At 40.7% G+C, this 17,996-nt stretch overlaps 1 protein-coding gene across 1 annotated transcript; it reads left to right on the top strand.

The window, feature by feature from the left end:
• The first annotated feature begins 13,167 nt into the window (after positions 1-13,167).
• LOC129696045 (zinc finger MYM-type protein 5-like) lies at positions 13,168-16,251 on the top strand. Its single transcript, XM_055633451.1, has 2 exons — positions 13,168-15,371; positions 15,600-16,251. The coding sequence occupies exon 2, from the start codon at positions 15,619-15,621 to the stop codon at positions 16,249-16,251; it is 633 nt and encodes a 210-aa protein (XP_055489426.1). The 5' UTR covers positions 13,168-15,371; positions 15,600-15,618.
• Positions 16,252-17,996: the final 1,745 nt, after the last annotated feature.

Here is a 17,996-nt window from a genome sequence, read left to right as displayed (position 1 = left end):
ACATCTTCACTTGCGGTACTTTGGTCAGAAGGTATATAACACGAGACCATTCTTCTGTTTGTGACTGATGCAGCTCCGTACTTGAAAAAGCTGCTCGTGTTTTATTCCCCAAAATGTTGCATTTGACATGCTTAGCTCAAGGACTTCATAGAATTGTCAAGCACATAAGTAGCTTGTTTCCAAATGTCGATCGCCTAGTTTCCAATGTCAAGAAAATCTTCCTCAAAGCACGGTCACGTGTGCAGTTGTTCAAGGAAATGGCACCCTAGATTCCGCTACCTACTCAGCCCGTTTAGGTGTGGTACATGGCTCTGTGTGCGGTACATGCCTCTCCGCTGTACTCTTCTATGCAGAAAATTTTGAAAACATAAAAGAAACCGTCAATTGTTTTGAAGAAGAAGAACCTGCTGCAGTCAGGATCATCAGAGAAATCTTGCAGAAAAAGTCCCTCCACTGGGACCTTGAGTTTATTGCTTCCAATTTTGCAAACCTCCCACAAGCTATCACTTCCCTTGAGAAACGTGATGAAACATTAGTGAATAACTTGCAGGTTTTCAACAAAGTAACTGAAGATATCCGTAAAATTCCTGGCGATGTAGGTGAAGGCATACATGGAAAATGTGACAGAGTGAATTTAGCTAACAAAGATCTTGAAGAAATACAAAACATAACTAAAGTTGTCAAAGGTAGTTGTAATGCACAAGATATCGACATGAATATAGCCGCCAGCTTGTTTCTGGTATGCACCAGTGACCTCAGCTGAAATAAAGTAGTTTTTCACAACTGAAGCATATTCTGTCTGACAGACAGCATAGTTTAACACTAGGTAATATGATAAAAATGCGAGTAATTATGTGCAACCAGGCAACTTTGGTCATTTAATGAAGAATACCATTATATTATCATTTTTAACCATATTTTGGTGGTGGAAATATGCCTTTTCATGTCAATAAATGCCTTTTTCGTGCGTTTTTTGTAATTTTATTATGCCTTTTTGTCTGCCTACATCAGAGTTTTTTAGTGCCTAAAAATCCTGGCTCTATTCATAACAATGATGATAATTATTGTGGTGTTAAGGGCCTGTCCCACTTGTGCGTTATTTGCGCGTCATATTTGCAACATAATTTATGCGTCACGACGCACGACGCTTGTATGGCGCGTGGTGAGACGTGGTGGCGTAGGCAGTGACACGCGGTATTGCACGGCGCTCCAGGATTTTGGGATTCTCAATGTCCTCGCGCACCACCTGTGTGACGCCTAAGTGGGACAGGACCTTTAATCCACCACATGATCTTTATCCTCTACTCCTACAGAATCGATTTTATCCAGTTGTGTAAATTTTCTATCTGAACAATTTAATCTTAATATGAAGCTCAAATACAATTCCCTCTCTCTCACCATCCATCCCCCACCCAAGTCATACCAGCTTCAAAGCTGCCTTGTTGAGTCTCAATGTCTGTCCTTGTTCTCACAGCAAACAGCTAACAGCAGCCTGCATCCTTTATCATCATTATGTTTTCCATAGCTTTCATTCATCTGTTCCATATCTCTACATCACCGTCTTAATCTCTTGTTTCCCTTTCCCCTGACTCAATCTGAAGAAGGGTCTCAACCCAAAACGTCCTCTATTCCTTTTCTCCATCGATGCTGTCTGACCTGCTGAGTTACTCAAGCTTTTTGTGTCTAAACCAACATCCACAGTTCCTTCCTATGCAATGTTATAGAGTCATAGAGTGATATAGTGTGGAAACAGTCCTTTCGGTCCAACTTGCCCACACACCGGCTAATATGTCCAAGCTACACAAGTCCCACCTGCCAACATTTGGTTCATATCCCTCCAAACCTGACCTATCCATGTACCTGTCTAACTGTTTCTTAAACCACCTCTGGCAACTTGTTCCATACATCAACCACCCTCCGTATGAAAAATGTTACCCCTCAGATTCCTATTAAATCTTTTCGCCTTCACCTTAAACCTATGTCCTCTGGTCCTCTATTTATCTACTCTGGGCAAGAGACTGTGCTGCTACCCGATCTATTCCCCTCATGACCTTATACACCTCTATAAGATCACATCTCATCCTCCTGTGCTCCAAGGAATAAAGTCTCAGCCTACTCAACATCTGCCTATACCTCAGAACCTCTAGTCCTGGCAACATCCCCCTAATAATATATAATATTTGTTCTTATATATTTCAATGCCATGCATGCTGGCGACCATTAAATTAAACAATTGTTTTCTTCCTTCAGAATTCCTGTTGGACAATTACTTATTTATTTGTTTTCTAATCTCTAGTCGCAATGTGATAACTATAAAATGCACACTACCACACAAAGAGCATTGAAACAATCAGTTTGGTTGATGATTATTTTAATCCATCCATTTCGTAGCTAAAGGGATTAGGCCTGGATCATGTCTGGATTTTGCTTTTCACAGATGCCGGATGTCTGGGGTGCAAAGCAACTCCGCACGTTGGTCAGGACAAGTTCAATTAACATCTGCAGAGAGTAGACTGCTCATGGCATCAGTCTGTTCGTAACACTGAATATATAAATTTATGAGAGGCATACAGTAGATGGGGTATGGTAAAAAGTCAAAGGTCAGAGGGCAGAAATTTAAGGTCAGAGGGGGAAAGCTTAAAGGCGATGTGCGGGGCACTTTGTTTTACATGGTGTGTGATGGGTGCCCTGAACGCACTTTCAGATTTGGTGGTGGAGACAGATATGATAGTGGGACTTAAGATGCTTTTAGTTAGGTTGGACAGGTTGAGTTAGTGGACAAATGCACGGCAGATGCAGTATAATGTAGATAAATGTCAGGCTATCCACTTTGGCGGCAGGAACAAGGTGCAACGAGACCTGGGTGGCCTTGTGCACCAGTCACTGAAAGTAAACATGCAGGTACAGCAGGCAGTGAAGAAAGCTAATGGCATGCTGGCCTTCATAACGAGAGGATTTGAGTATAGGAGTAATGTCCTTCTACAGTTGCACATCAAACCTGGACACATTGTGTTCAGTTTTGGTCTCCTAATTTGTGGAAGGACATCCTTGCTATTGAGGGAGTGCTGAGTAGCTTCACGAGATTAATCCCCACTGTCCCGGGGCTGTCACATGAGGAAAGATTGGAAAGAATGGGCTTGTATTCACTGGTTTAGAAGGATGAGAGGCGATCTTATAGAAACATATAAAATTATAAAAAGGACTGGTCAAGCAACTTTTTCACCCAGAGCGTTGAGAATTTGTTGAATTCTCTACCATGGCAGTGGAGGCCAATTCACTGGATGAATTGAAAAGAGAGTTAGAGAGAGCTTTTGCGGCTAGCGGAATTAAGGGGTATGGGGAGAAGGCAGGCATGGGTTACTGATTGTAGATGATCAGCCATGATCACAATGAATGGTGGTGCTGGCTTGAAGGGCCGAATGGCCTCCTCCTGCACCTATTTTCTATGTTTCTATGTTTCTATGAAGAAGCCAACCAAGCTCCTAAGACTCCAGTTTGAACTTAGTTGGCACCTCACCACATACAAATCTCATTTCTAAATAACATCTAAAGTACTCTCTCTGCATCTGAGCCAATCGCTATAATTGTCAAATTAAATTACTATTTATTTTTGACACGTTTTGATTCGAAACGTTGCCTATTTCCTTCGCTCCGTAGATGCTACCTCACCCGCTGAGTTTCTCTTGCATTTTTGACTACCTTCGATTTTTCAGCATCTGCAGTTCCTTCTTAAACTATTTATTTTCATTTCATTCTTCTTCTGACCTCAGCACTAGTGCTCCTCACAAATATTCTCCGCTCCACAGAAGTTAATACATGCAAGAGCATGGTACTTGTTCATGATCCCTTTAAGCAGCTAATGTGGTTGGGGTGACATGAAAGGTGCAGCATCTGGAATAGATTTCAATACTCCAGATGGGGTCCTAACTTAGCAAGGAAGGTATGCAGGACTGTATGCCAAGAGCCTTCTTCACCACCCTTTCTATTGAAGGCATTACTTTCCAGGAGGCACGGTGGCGCAGAGGTATTGCTGTTGCCTTATAGTACTTACAGCGGCGGAAACCCAGGCTCTACAGCACTACAGGTGCTGTCTGTAAGTAGTTTTCACATTTTTTCCCTGTGACTGTGTGGGTTTTTCCCATGACCACGTACAGGTATGTAGATAAATTGGCTTTGTATAAATGTAAATTGTCCTTAGTGTATGTAGGATAGTGTTAATGTGCGGGGATTGCTGGTCGGTGCGGACTCAGTGGGTCGAAGTGCCTGCTTCCGTGCTGTATCTCTAAAACTGAAAACTAAAACTAATAACTTTCAAGGAACAATGTACTTGTATCTGTAGATCCCTCTGTTCTACAATATTTCCCAGCGCCTGACCATTTACAGTGAAGGTCCTGCCCTCTAGAAACCAGCTCCCACTGTTGTGCTCTCTGTGCCAAAATACATTCTTGATGATGTTTCTTCATTAGATAATTTGGTGCTATATTTGAAGCAAGCATGCAAGAAATTTATAGTTTCCTTTTTGGCAAATGCATCATCACACTTATTTGTAATGCCTTGGAAAGCTGCCTTAGGCTGTGGGCCCGACGAGCTTTATTCCAGTGTTTCGTGACGCAAGTCGCAGAACTACATGAAATTTTCACATTATATGAATCACCCCTGAAGCTCGTCATGAACAAGACTTGCACATTTTTAATTAAATTAGAGAAAAACGGAAACAATTCGGGTATTTTTCATCCAATCAAAGCACGTTTAACATTGAGTTGTATGCCAGTTGGCCAATCACGCGCTTTGCTTCAGGCTAGCACACAACATGGCTGAGAGGACTTCACTGATGCCTGTTTTACTGGAGATTCCGATGAAGGTTCTTTCTAGTTCTGTGGAATACATGTCATGGAAACCTACAGCAGGGTAATTGAATTTAGTGAGAAAAGCATTAAGAAGTCTGAAAAATGTGCAGCTAAGTGGATAGAAGTGGAAGAAAGTCTTGAAAGCAAAGTCCCTGCTGAGATGCTGCAACACAAAGTTGTGAAACTTTGTGAATCAACTCAAACTGAAAGGTAAGATCTAAAGTCTGAATTTATGAAAATTAGTCTGTATGGACGTTAATTAATTTAATTGCACCCTTTTATAATGTGAAAAAATGAGATTTGGAGGCTGTACTTTCACTCATCATTCATCCATTCATTCATTCACTCACTCACTCACTCACTCACTCACTCACTCACTCACTCACTCATTCACTCACTCACATTCATTCATTCACTCTTCATTCACTCTTCATTCCTTCATTCACTCACTCATTCATTCACTCACTCATTCATTCACCAATTCACTCACTCATTCGGCTGTACATAATGCCGTCCGTAGCAGCTGTTTCCAGGCCCCGACCACGGGAGAAAAAATGGAGGAATATTCATTGCACTTTATAGGCTGCCATTGGAGTGAGAAATGGTCAGAAATGACTGATGTTTATGTAGAAATGAATTGGTGTATGTGAACTTGAACTTGAACTAATTTATCTATGGTAGTAACAGTGTTATTCTCATTATCATTAAGAAGAGTTTGAAATGTTATGAATTGAAGTCCATGCAGACTTAATGACTGTGAGATGTTTTTTTTGTAGCCTCTGCCTGACCCTTACACTTAATTATATATGATTACAGTCATATTTACAAGTCATATATATATATAGGTATAATAATATATAGTTTAAATGGACTGCAACACGGAAATAGGCTGCCCATGGTGTAATCTGGGTATTGGCCACTAGATTGCACTTACTTTCCAGATCTCATTTTTTAATTAGTTTAATTAATTAATGTGCAACGTTTGGCAATGACGAGTTATGACATCCTTCTCAATTATATTTCATCTAAATCTGTGGAAAATATCATGTAGTTTGGTGACTTGGGTCACGAAAACTGATTTCTAGACACATTTTTGATGCTCGGCCCACAGCCTACCTCTAGTTTACTTTGCACAGTATTAATTAAACCTGTAACTGACAGTAAAATGATTCTCATGACAAAACGTAAATAGTCAAATTATGTGATCACAGCAGGCAAAACAAAACAGAAAATAATTTATCTTGCTGATTTAGTGCCGAGTAAAGCTATTAAAAGGATTGCCCATGCATAATTTTAGGCAACTCTTGTGCTGTTTGATTTTTAAGGATTGCAGGTTCATTAAATTCAAGCAGGATGTAACAAACTAGCTAGATGTGTGATATCTCAACACTAGAACCTGCAGTTTGCATACTCTGCACTCTTCGGCATTAGTTTAGTTTAGTTTAGTGATACAGCGCGGAAAAAGGCCCTTTGGCCCACCAAGTCCGCACCGACCAGCGATCCCTGCACATTAACACTATCCTGCACACACTAGGGACAATTTTTACATTTACCAAGCCAATTAACTTACATAACTGTACATCTTTGGAGTGTGGGAGGAAACTGAAGATCTCGGAGAAAACCCAGAGGTCACAGGGAGAATGTACAAACTCCGTACAGACAACACCCGTAGTCGGGGTCGAACCTGGGTCTCCGGCGCTGCACCCGCTGTATTGCAGCAACTCTACCGCTGCACCACCGTGGCTGCCCATAATATCCAAGTATCAATTCACAGTCCCATTAGCTATGAGGTTGATCATGACAAAGTTTAAATGCACTGGGTCCCATTTACTGCATAAACAAGTCGTTATAAGTTACAAAATAAAGAACAAAATTTATAAACCCACATTCCAAAGAGCCATAACAAATCTATGTTTTGATTTTTATGCCTGGGGATATATTGAGGAAATCCTTTGCAACTAAGATCTTGTTGCTCTGAAGGGTTCAAGGGATGAGTACTTGTTTTTCAATGGAATGAGCTGTAGAATGGTAGAAAACTCTCCTCATGGTGGGATGACTGTAGTGAAATAATCGCAAGGTTGTTTTAGTTACTATGCAAATGCAAGAAATGAATTAATGAAAGAAAAATTCTAATTTACAGACATTGAATTTTTAATACAATTGTCGACTTGCAAAGTCAAAAAGTGATGTAATTAAATGATCTTGTATATTCCTGTGAATATTGCAATTTAGTGGCTTATTTAGAAGCACATTGTTCTAGTTTTTTTTTAAACGTAGGTATTTCAGCCTTCTAAAATATGCTAATAAAATGCTGATTTTATTTTGATAAAATTATCAGTGATAATTTGTTACCATAAGTGGAAACTTTCAAAATGTCATCCATGTTCACAGATAAACTATGTGATGAGGAACAACATTTCCAAATTTCTATTCCCATTTTGTTACTTTTAGTTACCAAACTTTTGCATTTTGTCTGTTATGTTTCCACCTCCTTTCACTCCAGTCCTTCAGCTCAGTGAAAATTCTATTTGTGAGACCACACCAGGAGTATTGTGTGCAGTTTTGGTCCCCTTATTTGAGAAAAGACATTCTTGCTATTGAGGGAGTGCAACGTAGGTCTACAAGGTTAATTCCCGGATGGCGGGACTGTCATATGCTGAGAGAATTGAGTGGCTGGGCTTGTATACTCTGAAGTTTAGAAGGATGAGAGGGTATCTCATTGAAACATATAAGATTGTTAAGGGTGTGGACAATCAAGAGGCCGGAAACAAGTTCCTGATGTTTGGGGAGTCCAGAACTAGGGGCCACAGTTTAAGAATAAGGAGTAAGCCATTTAGAACGGAGAAGAGGAAACACTTTTTCTCACAGAGAGTTATGAGTTTGGAATTCTCTGCCTCAGCGGGCGGTGGAGGCTGGTTCCCTGGATACTTTCAAGAGAGAGCGAGATAGGGCTCTTAAAGATAGCGGAGTCAGGGGATATGGGGAGAGGGCAGGAACAGGGTACTGATTGGGGATGATCAGCCATGATCACATTGAATGGCGGTGCTGGCTTGAAGGGCCAAATGGTCTACTCCTGCACCTATTGTCTATTGTCTATTGTCTATTTTCTATTGTCTATTTCTTTATTGATTTGTGTCCAGCATCTCTGCATTGATATGATATATCTTTTACACTTGATTCCTGCTGGGATTTCTCCAATGGTTCAATAGGAGCCTGGATTGATGTCAGAAGTGGATATAATTTCTATGATACACAGCACCTCCAGTAAATTACATTGTTATGCCTTTGACTTGCTTGAAGTGAAATGAGGCAGGAAAAAAAAGCTGTTCAAGTAGTGGTGATGTAGAGGTAGAGCTGCTGCCTTACAGCGCCAGAGACCCGGGTTCGATCCTGACTACGGATGCTTGGCTGTGCGGAGTTTTACGATCTGCATGGGTTTTCTCCGAGATATTTGGTTTCCTCCCACACTCCAAAGATGTACAGACCTGCAGATTGATTGGCTTGATATAAATGTAAATTTTCCTTAGTGTGTGTAAGATGGTGTTAATGTGCAGGGATCGCTGGTCGGCGTGGACTCGATGGAATGAAGGGCTTGTTTCCACACTACAGTATACAGTGTTACATGACCAATATCAACCTGACTAACTGCAAGTGGAATGTAACTTTGTCTGACATACAAGTGCAAATAAAACAGTAAACTTCCATGAAATCATGCCAATGATAAAATCTGTGAAATGATGTGAAAAATATACAGAAAAGTAAAAGTGGAAAATGCTGGTAAAATTAACAGGTCATTCAGAATCAGTGAAAATAGAAATTGTGTTAATATTTTGTGTCAAGGCCCTTCCTTAATTTCTATTTTTATTTCAGATTTCCAGAAACTGCAATTTTCTTTTTACATATCCTGAAAAACTACATGTGCTTTACTATAATTCGTTGATTTTTCTGAACTTCATTGTATGTCAGATATTATTTTTTCAATAATTTTCATGTTATATTTATACAATAAAACTGTTCATTTGTGTTAATATGTGTGGGATACCTTTGATCCATGCTAAATTCCAATTTTTGGCTTCTGCCAAATCTGCTGAATTTATTGCAGCTGGACTGGAGAATTTGAGAAATTTCTGCTGTCCAGTACCTTACTATCTTCAATAGTTATAAATTAGGTCATATTCTTTGTTAGTTATATTATAATATTATTTGCAAGCTACTCACAGATGGCAACATGTTTGAACTCCATCTTGCCAAGAATTTCTTACCAGGAAATGCTTGATGTTTACAATTGTATTACTCTGATAGCACAACATCCCTTACATATTTGTTTGTGAGTGTTCTGCTTTTAACATTCAATATAACAGAGAGGCCATAATCTGGCAATCCAATAAATTCAAATAGGTTTACATGCACTAACATCCATACAATTTTAGCTACTTCTTAATACCTGCTGTGCTCTTAGCATCAAATATTAAATTGGGTTTTTGATCAAACAACAGATATGTACATCTACTCCAGCACAAAGTGCATGAGGCGCTTAAATTGGTGACCAGTTCTCCTGGATCAGATCATCACAATTCTGTTTCAGTTCATTTAGCCTGGTTAAACACTGATGATTTGGTTCTGGAGAAGGGGTAAGCTCTGTCTGCTCATCTTTGGTAGTCACTAAATGCTGCAGCAAATCAATGGGTCAGGCAGCATTTCTGGAGAAATGGCAAATCTCACTTCTGAAGGTCAATTCTCCTTTTACTTTAGTTTAGAGATACAGTGTGGAAATAGACCCTTCAGCCCACGTAGTCTGTACCGCCCAACGGTTACATTCGCACTGTCCCGCCCACTAGGGACAATTTACATTTATGTCAAGCCAATTAACATGTTTGTCTTTGGAGTGTGGGAGTAAATGGAAGATCTTGGGGAAAACCCACGCGGTCATGGGGAATACTCTGTACAGACAGCACCTATAGGTAGGATCAAACCCAGGTCTCTGGCTGTAAGGCAGCACTACGCCACCATGCTGTCCTGACATGTTCATCCTGGCAAAACCATATGGGAGCTCCGACTACTTCTCTTACTTTACAACTGCCTGCAAGCCATGCAGCATGGTATCAAGTGATGTGGTTTGCAGCAGCATCTTCAGAACATTAAAGTGGATAAATCCCTAGGACTTGATAAGATCTATCCCAGTTTATTGAGGGAGGCAAGAGAAAAGATTACGGGAGCCTTGATGAAGGTCTTTGCATCTTCTCTAACACAGGTCAGGTCCAAGAGAACTGGAGAGAATCTAATGTTGTACCATTATTTACGAAAGGAAGTGGAGAGAATCCAGGGAATTATAGGCCGGTGAGCCTCACGTCAGTGGAAGGGAAACCAATGGAGCAAATTCTTTGCGATAGGATTTACTTATATTTGGAAGAAAATGCGGATATTGTCTTCCATTTGGTCCTTTTAATAAAGACAGGATATGTCAACATTGGGAGCAGTGCAGGGGAGATTCACAGGCTAATGCCTAAGATGAGTGGGTTGGCCTATCATGAAGAGCTAAAAAAATAATTCTGTGGTGTTTGAAGTTTGGAAGAACAAGGGGTGATCTGAATGAAACACAAGATCCCTAGGGGGCAGTGCAGCTTAGATGTTGAGTGGATTGTTGTTTATCTCTCCACATCTCAGTCTATCTCGCATTTCCCATAGGAAGCCAATAGAGTGAATATTCTTTAATACAACATCGGAAGAAATGCTCACAACCCACTTCCAGTATTGTTTTATATGAGCCCACACAGGCTTTCGTGAATGCTACGTGTTCAATGGTACAAAAATATTTTGAGAGTTTGCATTTTGTTGCTGTGTGACCTTAAAATCCTAGAATAGATGTCCAGGATAATGTGTAGGAGGAAACTGCAGATGCTGGTTCAAACTGAAGATATACACAAAATGCTGGAGTAACTCAACGGGACAGGCAGCATCTCTGGAGGGAAGGAATGGGTGATGTTTCGGGTCGAGACCCTTTTTCAGACTGAGTCCAGAGATGTTGCCTGTCCTGCTGAGTTACTCCAGCTTTGTGTGTCTATGTACAGTATGATGTTTCTTTTATGAGTGACATTTGGACCAGTTTCATTTATTGTCCACTCACAAATATTCCGATGTCTTATGTCCAGGAGTAAGTTTGTTTCATTTATCTGGAGACAGAAAACTAAATGTTTTTGGACTCTCTTCTCTATTTTCCCCCAATTTACAATGCTTTATTAGACTGTTTATTTGCAGTTTCAGCAACCCACTAGGAACATAGTAAACTGAATCTATAATGTATCTGCTATCCAAAACAAATGAGCTGGATTTACACTGTGACCTCCCAGCATTTTAATTTATTTTCAAGCCCTTTCTGTTGTAAATCCATTTCTAAACTGTAGTCTGCATTTTGTCTCATAATGATATGTACATGTATTTTCAGAACAAAAATGCTACACAAAAAAAAAATTGTGATTGTACATTGGCTTATACTAAAGAAAGTGAAACAAAATAACAAACTATTTTCTGTTAGGTTGTTGCACAGCCAGAAATTAGAACAGTAATTCAATTTTTAGCTTAATATGCCAATCAATAAAATTGGCAAAAAGCTACCAATTATTTTCCTTTTGAAATGTGTGCAGTGGCTGCATTTATTGTAGCAACTGGTTAAAAAAGTCATCTGTTGTATTCACCTTACCAGCGCCTGCAAAATTACAACGGTACAAAGATCGATATTCCTGTCATACCCTTATTTCTGAAAGCAGGTCAACCTGGAAATTAATTAACTGCAAAGAAGTTGCTTTGCAATCGAATCTTCCAGTAATACTCCAGTAATTGCATGAATTAAAGGGTATTGGTCCAGCCAAATGTACTACTAAATTAAAGATAGTTCCGCAATGGGCTAAGTGTTCGGCTGGCGACCGGAAGGTAGCCGGTTCGAATCCCGCTTGGAGTGCATACTGTCATTGTGTCCTTGGGCAAGACACTTCACCCACCTTTGCCTGCGTGTGAATGTGTGTGAATGTGTGTGAGTGATTGGTGGTGGTCGGAGGGGCCGTAGGCGCAGATTAGCAGCCACGCTTCCGTCAGTCTGCCCCAGGGCAGCTGTGGCTACAGAAGTAGCTCACCACCACCGAGTGTGACTGAGGAGTGAATGAATAATGCGATGTAAAGCGCCTTGTGAATCTAGAAAGGCGCTATATAAATCCCATCCATTATTATGTTTCTATATCTCATTTACAATCCATATTTGTATATATATTGGAGACTGAGACTCACCTGAGTGAGAATAATTTTTCTGTCTCACTCCATAGCTGAACAGAAAGTAGATTTTGACCAATTCAGTAGAGCGCTGTACTACTGCATTTAGCTGAGATATTAAACTACTGTCTCAGTTGAAATGAATGATCCCAAGGATCTATTTCAAAGTCCAAGAAAGTTGTCTACAGTCTCCCAGTCAATAATTATCTTTAGTTTTAGAGCTACAGTGCAGAAACTGGCCCTTCGAGTCGTGCCAATCAGTGATTCCCGCACATTAACACTGTCCTACACACACGAAGGACATTTTACATTTTTATACCAAGCCGATTAACCCTCAAACTTGTACGTCTTTGGAGTGTGGGAGGTATCTCTCCTTGGACTTCTCCATTATTCAGGTGAGACCAATTGCTAATTTTGAAGAACAACAAGTATTCTGCTTGAGTAGATTAATACCCAGTGGTATGAATATTGCATCAATTTTGCTGGAAATTCCAGTTGTCTAGGTGGAGGTCTGTTGGAAAGGAATGGGACATAGTGAGACTCCAGTGCTTTTGACCATCCAATTGCTCAGCCGTTTTATTGCCCTATTTTTAGCTGTAAATGGCATGTGGACATGTGAACATGGGCTTTAATGTTTTGGTGGTCGACGTCCATTGTACCTGCCTCAACTAGTCTCTCGTGAAGCAGCTCTGTCCATGCTGACCCACACACATCCCGGGAAGCAGAGGGGGTGTAGGTGGGGTGAAAACTGAAGGGAGCGACAATCTGTGCTGCCTGCAAGTTAAAAAGTTCCCACGCAAGACTCACGTTCCTCTGGTTCCATTTTTAAATTTTTGTCAATTCTCACCTTAAACCTATACCTTGTTCTTGACACTCCTACTCAGGCCCCTGTCCAAATATCTCTTAAATGTTATGATAGTATCTGCCACAACTATCTCCTCCGGTAGCTCTCTCCAGCTCTCTCCATGTACCCACCACCCTATGTTTAAAGAAAAACACCCTTCCGGTTCGCATTAAATCTTTCCTCCCTCACCTTAAACCCATGCTCTCTGACTCTCAATACCCCTAATCTGGGGAAAAGATAGGGCACATCCACCCTATCTATTCCTCTTGTGATTTTAGACACCTCCATAAGATCGCCCCTCAACCTCCAGCGATCAAAGGAATAAAGTCCTAGCCCACCCAATCTCTCACGAGGGTTCAGACCCTGGTGTCCTTCCATAGAAAAATTATTACATTGGTTACATTTCCTGAATTTGCTTTTGCAAAACTCTGATTTGTATCGTGCAGTTACACTTGGTACTTTCTGTTTATCACCCTGTGTTGTAGTTCTGATTATACAGTACTCATTAAACAGCACAGCCCTGTTATTATATAACACCATGTCTTCTGAGTGGCACAGCAGGAGATTACTCTTGTTTTATATTCATTTTACAATTGTTTAGCAATGCTGTGAAAAGGATGAAAATGTGTTTATGTGGCTTTCAGTCACAGCCTGACAGCAGACATTGATTCTGAAGTGATTATGATAGAATGCAGAATTCTTATCTTCATGAATCCAAAGTCACTTATCTTGGTCTGTTCTTTAAATAGGAATCCGTCCATCATAGAAACATAGAAACATAGAAATTAGGTGCAGGAGTAGGCCATTTGGCCCTTCGAGCCTGCATCGCCATTCTATATGATCATGGCTGATCATCCAACTCAGTATCCCGTACCTGCCTTCTCTCCATACCCTCTGATCCCCTTAGCCACAAGGGCCACATCTAACTCCCTCTTAAATATAGCCAATGAACTGGCCTCGACTACCCTCTGCGGCAGAGAGTTCCAAGAGATTCACCACTCTCTGTGTGAAAAAAGTTCTTCTCATCTCGGTTTTAAAGGATTTCCCCCTTATCCTTAAGCTGTGACCCCTTATCCTGGACTTCCCCAACATCGGGAACAATCTTCCTGCATCTAGCCTGTCCAACCCCTGAAGAATTTTGTAAGTTTCTATAAGATCCCCTCTCAATCTCCTAAATTCTAGAGAGTATAAACCAAGTCTATCCAGTCTTTCTTCATAAGACAGTCCTGACATCCCAGGAATCAGTCTGGTGAACCTTCTCTGCACTCCCTCTATGGCAATAATGTCCTTCCTCAGATTTGGAGACCAAAACTGTACGCAATACTCCAGATGTGGTCTCACCAAGACCATCATCATCCCAATTGAAGGGCTTCCAATGCTGGTGCTTACACGTAAAGTGCTCCATAATTCGTATCAACAAAGAGCGAAGCTTTGCCAGATGCCCAAACAGCTTCGACGGCAGAAAGCCCATACATTAAGATGAAAGGAGTCAGCCTTCCCTCTGCTGGGCCATGGATTTATGTTGACTGAAACGATCAAAGTCAAATTCTTCGTTTCTCATGGTATTTTGATTCGGGGAAGGTGGAGTGCGAGAGGATGATGGCAATAAATTTACAGCTCCATCCATTTTTCAGCTTGTCGTTATACAAAAGGTAACCACTGTATATTGTATTGGGCTAAAATCCCTGCTCTGTATTCACATCATATTTGCTGCTCATGTTTAGATTAGTTTTGTTTAGTTTAATTTAATTTAGTTAATAGATACAGCATGGACAGGCCCTTTGGTCCACTGAGTCCACGCTGACCATTGATCACCTGTTCACACTGGTTCCACGGTGTCTTTTTCACCCATTCCTACACATTGATTACAATTTTATGGAGGCCAATTAGCTTATAAACCCGCACATCTTTGGTATATGGGAGGAAACCGGCACACCCAGAAGAAACCCAAGTGGTTACATGGAGATTGTGCAAACTCCACCAAGATAGCACCTGATGTCAAGATTAGACCAGGGTCTCTGGCGCTGCGAGACAGTAGCTCTAACAGCCGAGTATCTGTTACCTTCTGATCAGGGGCGGATTAACCATTAAGCAGACTAAGCACGTGCTTAGGGCACCAGGGCCAAAGGGGGCACCACAAAGTTGGGAAAAGGGTGAAAAGAAAAAAAAACGAATGAAGATTTGTAAAAAAAAAAAAATTGATAAAACTAGTGCAAATTGATCATAATGTTCTGTTTCTTGATCATGGTGCACCCTAGGATTATCATCCCAGGTGTACCACAAGGTGCACTCTGACCTCTGTCAGTCAGTAAGATCATTAACACTGTCACATGTTTCCTGTTGTGGAATATTCTCGACTGACCTCTGTGCCTCAGACATGATGTGTGCGATATCCTTGGAAATCTAAGACCACTGCACTGGTAAGATGTCATACAGCTTCAATGATCCTTTATTTAATTAGTATACATAGTCGTCTCTTATCTGTCGATCTTTTTTGAGACTTTTTGTGTCTACTTTTGCCTGATTTAAGCTATTTTTTGTGGCGAGGTGCAGTGTCATTGCATGTGTTTAAAAGTAAAATGATGGAGCCAAATTCAGTTGTCATGACAGTCATTTCAATGACCCTCTCTGCCCCTTTTTAATTTCAGCCCCATGTAAACGTCAAAAATGAAGCGTGTTCAGTTGAGTGGTGCGCAAAAGAGAAAACGTGCAAAAGAGAATGAGCAAAATAATCTGTCTGTTGTAGCCAAGACAGGAAAGCTGACAGATTTCTTCTTGCAAACTGCAGAGAAAGATGATCCAGATCAAAACCAGTGTCAGTCTTCAGAGACAGCAAGTGAATCAAATCTATCTCCTTCATCAGAAACAGGCAGTGTTGGTGCAAGGCCAGATTTTCCTGATGACGTTGCACATGATGAAGTGCCACAACCTGGACCTAGTTCTACGACAAGATGTATAAATGCTTTTGAACTGTCCAAGGAGTTTAGAGAACTGACCAAGGATGAAATGAACAAAGCTAAGGACCCAGGGTTGTGGGATGAATTTTATGGTGATGATGTGACTTATTGGGTTGCTTGTGGACCCAGTGAATGTCAGCACCACAATGGGCCATTTGACAAATCGTGTCGCAATTTCATCAGTGGGAAGCCAAAGAGATACTGTTCACAGAAAATCTTTTTTGGAATAAAAGCCAATGGTGAACACTACAAGAGAGAATGGCTGTTGTACTCTCCTTCAAAAGGATCAGTTTACTGTTTTGTTTGTAAACTATTTGCGCCCAAGGGGTCAACATTTTACTAGAAATGAAGGATTCAGTGGCTGGCGAAACACTGCTGTAATTGACAACCATGAAAAAAGTACAACTCACCGAGATACCATGTTGACATATTTAACTCGGAAACAAGGCTTAGGCTTGACACAGCCACTGGAAAAACAAATTGAAGAGGAGTACAATTACTGGGAGAATGTGCTTCGGCGTGTTGTAGCAGTCATTTGCACACTGGCTGAACGAGGATTGGCATTCCGAGGAAAAGTGGAAAAATTTGGGTCTCTCAATAATGGGAATTATTTGGGGCTACTCGAATTGATAAGTCAGTTTGACCCATTCTTGGCTGCTCACATATCACGGTATGGCAATGCTGGAAAAGGCAACCCTTCGTACTTGTCCAAAACGATATGTGAGGAACTTATTGAGTTAATGGCAAAGAAAGTGCACTCCGTCATCATTGACAAAATTAATATTTCTGGGTACTTCAGTCTGTCTGTGGACTCAACGCCTGATCTTTCGCATGTTGACCAACTGAGCATAGTGCTCAGATACTTGCAAGATGGACAGCCAGTTGAACGATTTATCACATTTTTGGAATTACAAAACCACACTGGTGAAGCTATGGTACAGCAGGTGTTGAAGTACTTATGTGATGATTGTAAATTGGATTTTGCTAAATTCAGAGGGCAGTCATACGACAATGCTGCCAACATGTCTGGACGTTACAATGGCATGCAGCAAAAACTTTTGGATGCAAATCAGTTTGCCATTTATGTACCCTGTGCAGCTCATTCACTAAATTTAGTTGGACGAAGTGCTGTGGATTGCTGTCAAGTTGCAGTAGATTTCTTTTCCACTGTACAACTGCTCTACACATTCTTTTCAGCCTCAACTGCTCGGTGGAGAATTCTCAAAGATTGCATTGGAAATGAAAAAGTGTTCAAATCACTTTCAGACACCAGATGAGAAGCACATGCTGTGGCAACTGCAGCAATTGTCAACTCTTTCTTCAAGATTCTGGAAGCTTTATCAGATGACCAGTTGCAAAAAGGTGACACTAGAAGGGAGGCAAAGAATATTGCAAACAAGATGCAAGAACTTGAATTTGTGTTCATGCTGAATTTTTGGAATGAAACTTTAGAAAAGTTTCATAGAACAAGTCAACTTCTTCAAAGTGAAAATGTGATCTTGCAAACATGTGCAGATTTGTATTCATCATTGGCAGACCAGTTGCACACATCAAGAGATGAGTTTGAGAGATTTGAATCACTTGCAAAGGACATGCTCCCTGATGTAGAATACAAAGCAACTCAAACGCGTAAGCGTATAAGAAAGAGAATGCCCAACGATGGAAATGCACCAGAGGTCATTCTCAGTGCCAGAGACAAATTCCGTATCTCCACTTTTTATGTAATTGTTGAAAAGTTAGAAACGGAAATGAGGAGGAGACGAAAGGTGTACACTGAAATAGCAGACAGATTCTCTTGTCTGACAGATGTTCCTAATGCCACCCAACAAGGTGCTAATTCCCAATTATCAGAAAGTGAAAGGTACTCAAAGACTTGTCAGACACTCATTGATGCTTATCCAGATGACATGAACAACACTTTGTCTACAGAGCTTCAGCAGTTCCATTCATATGTTCTTCTTAAGTTTAAAACAACCAAGAAAACATCTTTCACTCACATGGAACTTTACAACACAATTACAGAAGACAAACTAGAGAGTGCCTTTCCAAATGTTGAAATTGCCATAAGAATATTTTTAACATTAATGG

Source organism: Leucoraja erinacea, chromosome 4 (assembly GCF_028641065.1).
Source record: "Leucoraja erinacea ecotype New England chromosome 4, Leri_hhj_1, whole genome shotgun sequence".
Classification (NCBI taxonomy): Eukaryota; Metazoa; Chordata; class Chondrichthyes; order Rajiformes; family Rajidae; genus Leucoraja; species Leucoraja erinaceus.
This window is presented reverse-complemented; position numbering and strand designations above follow the sequence as displayed.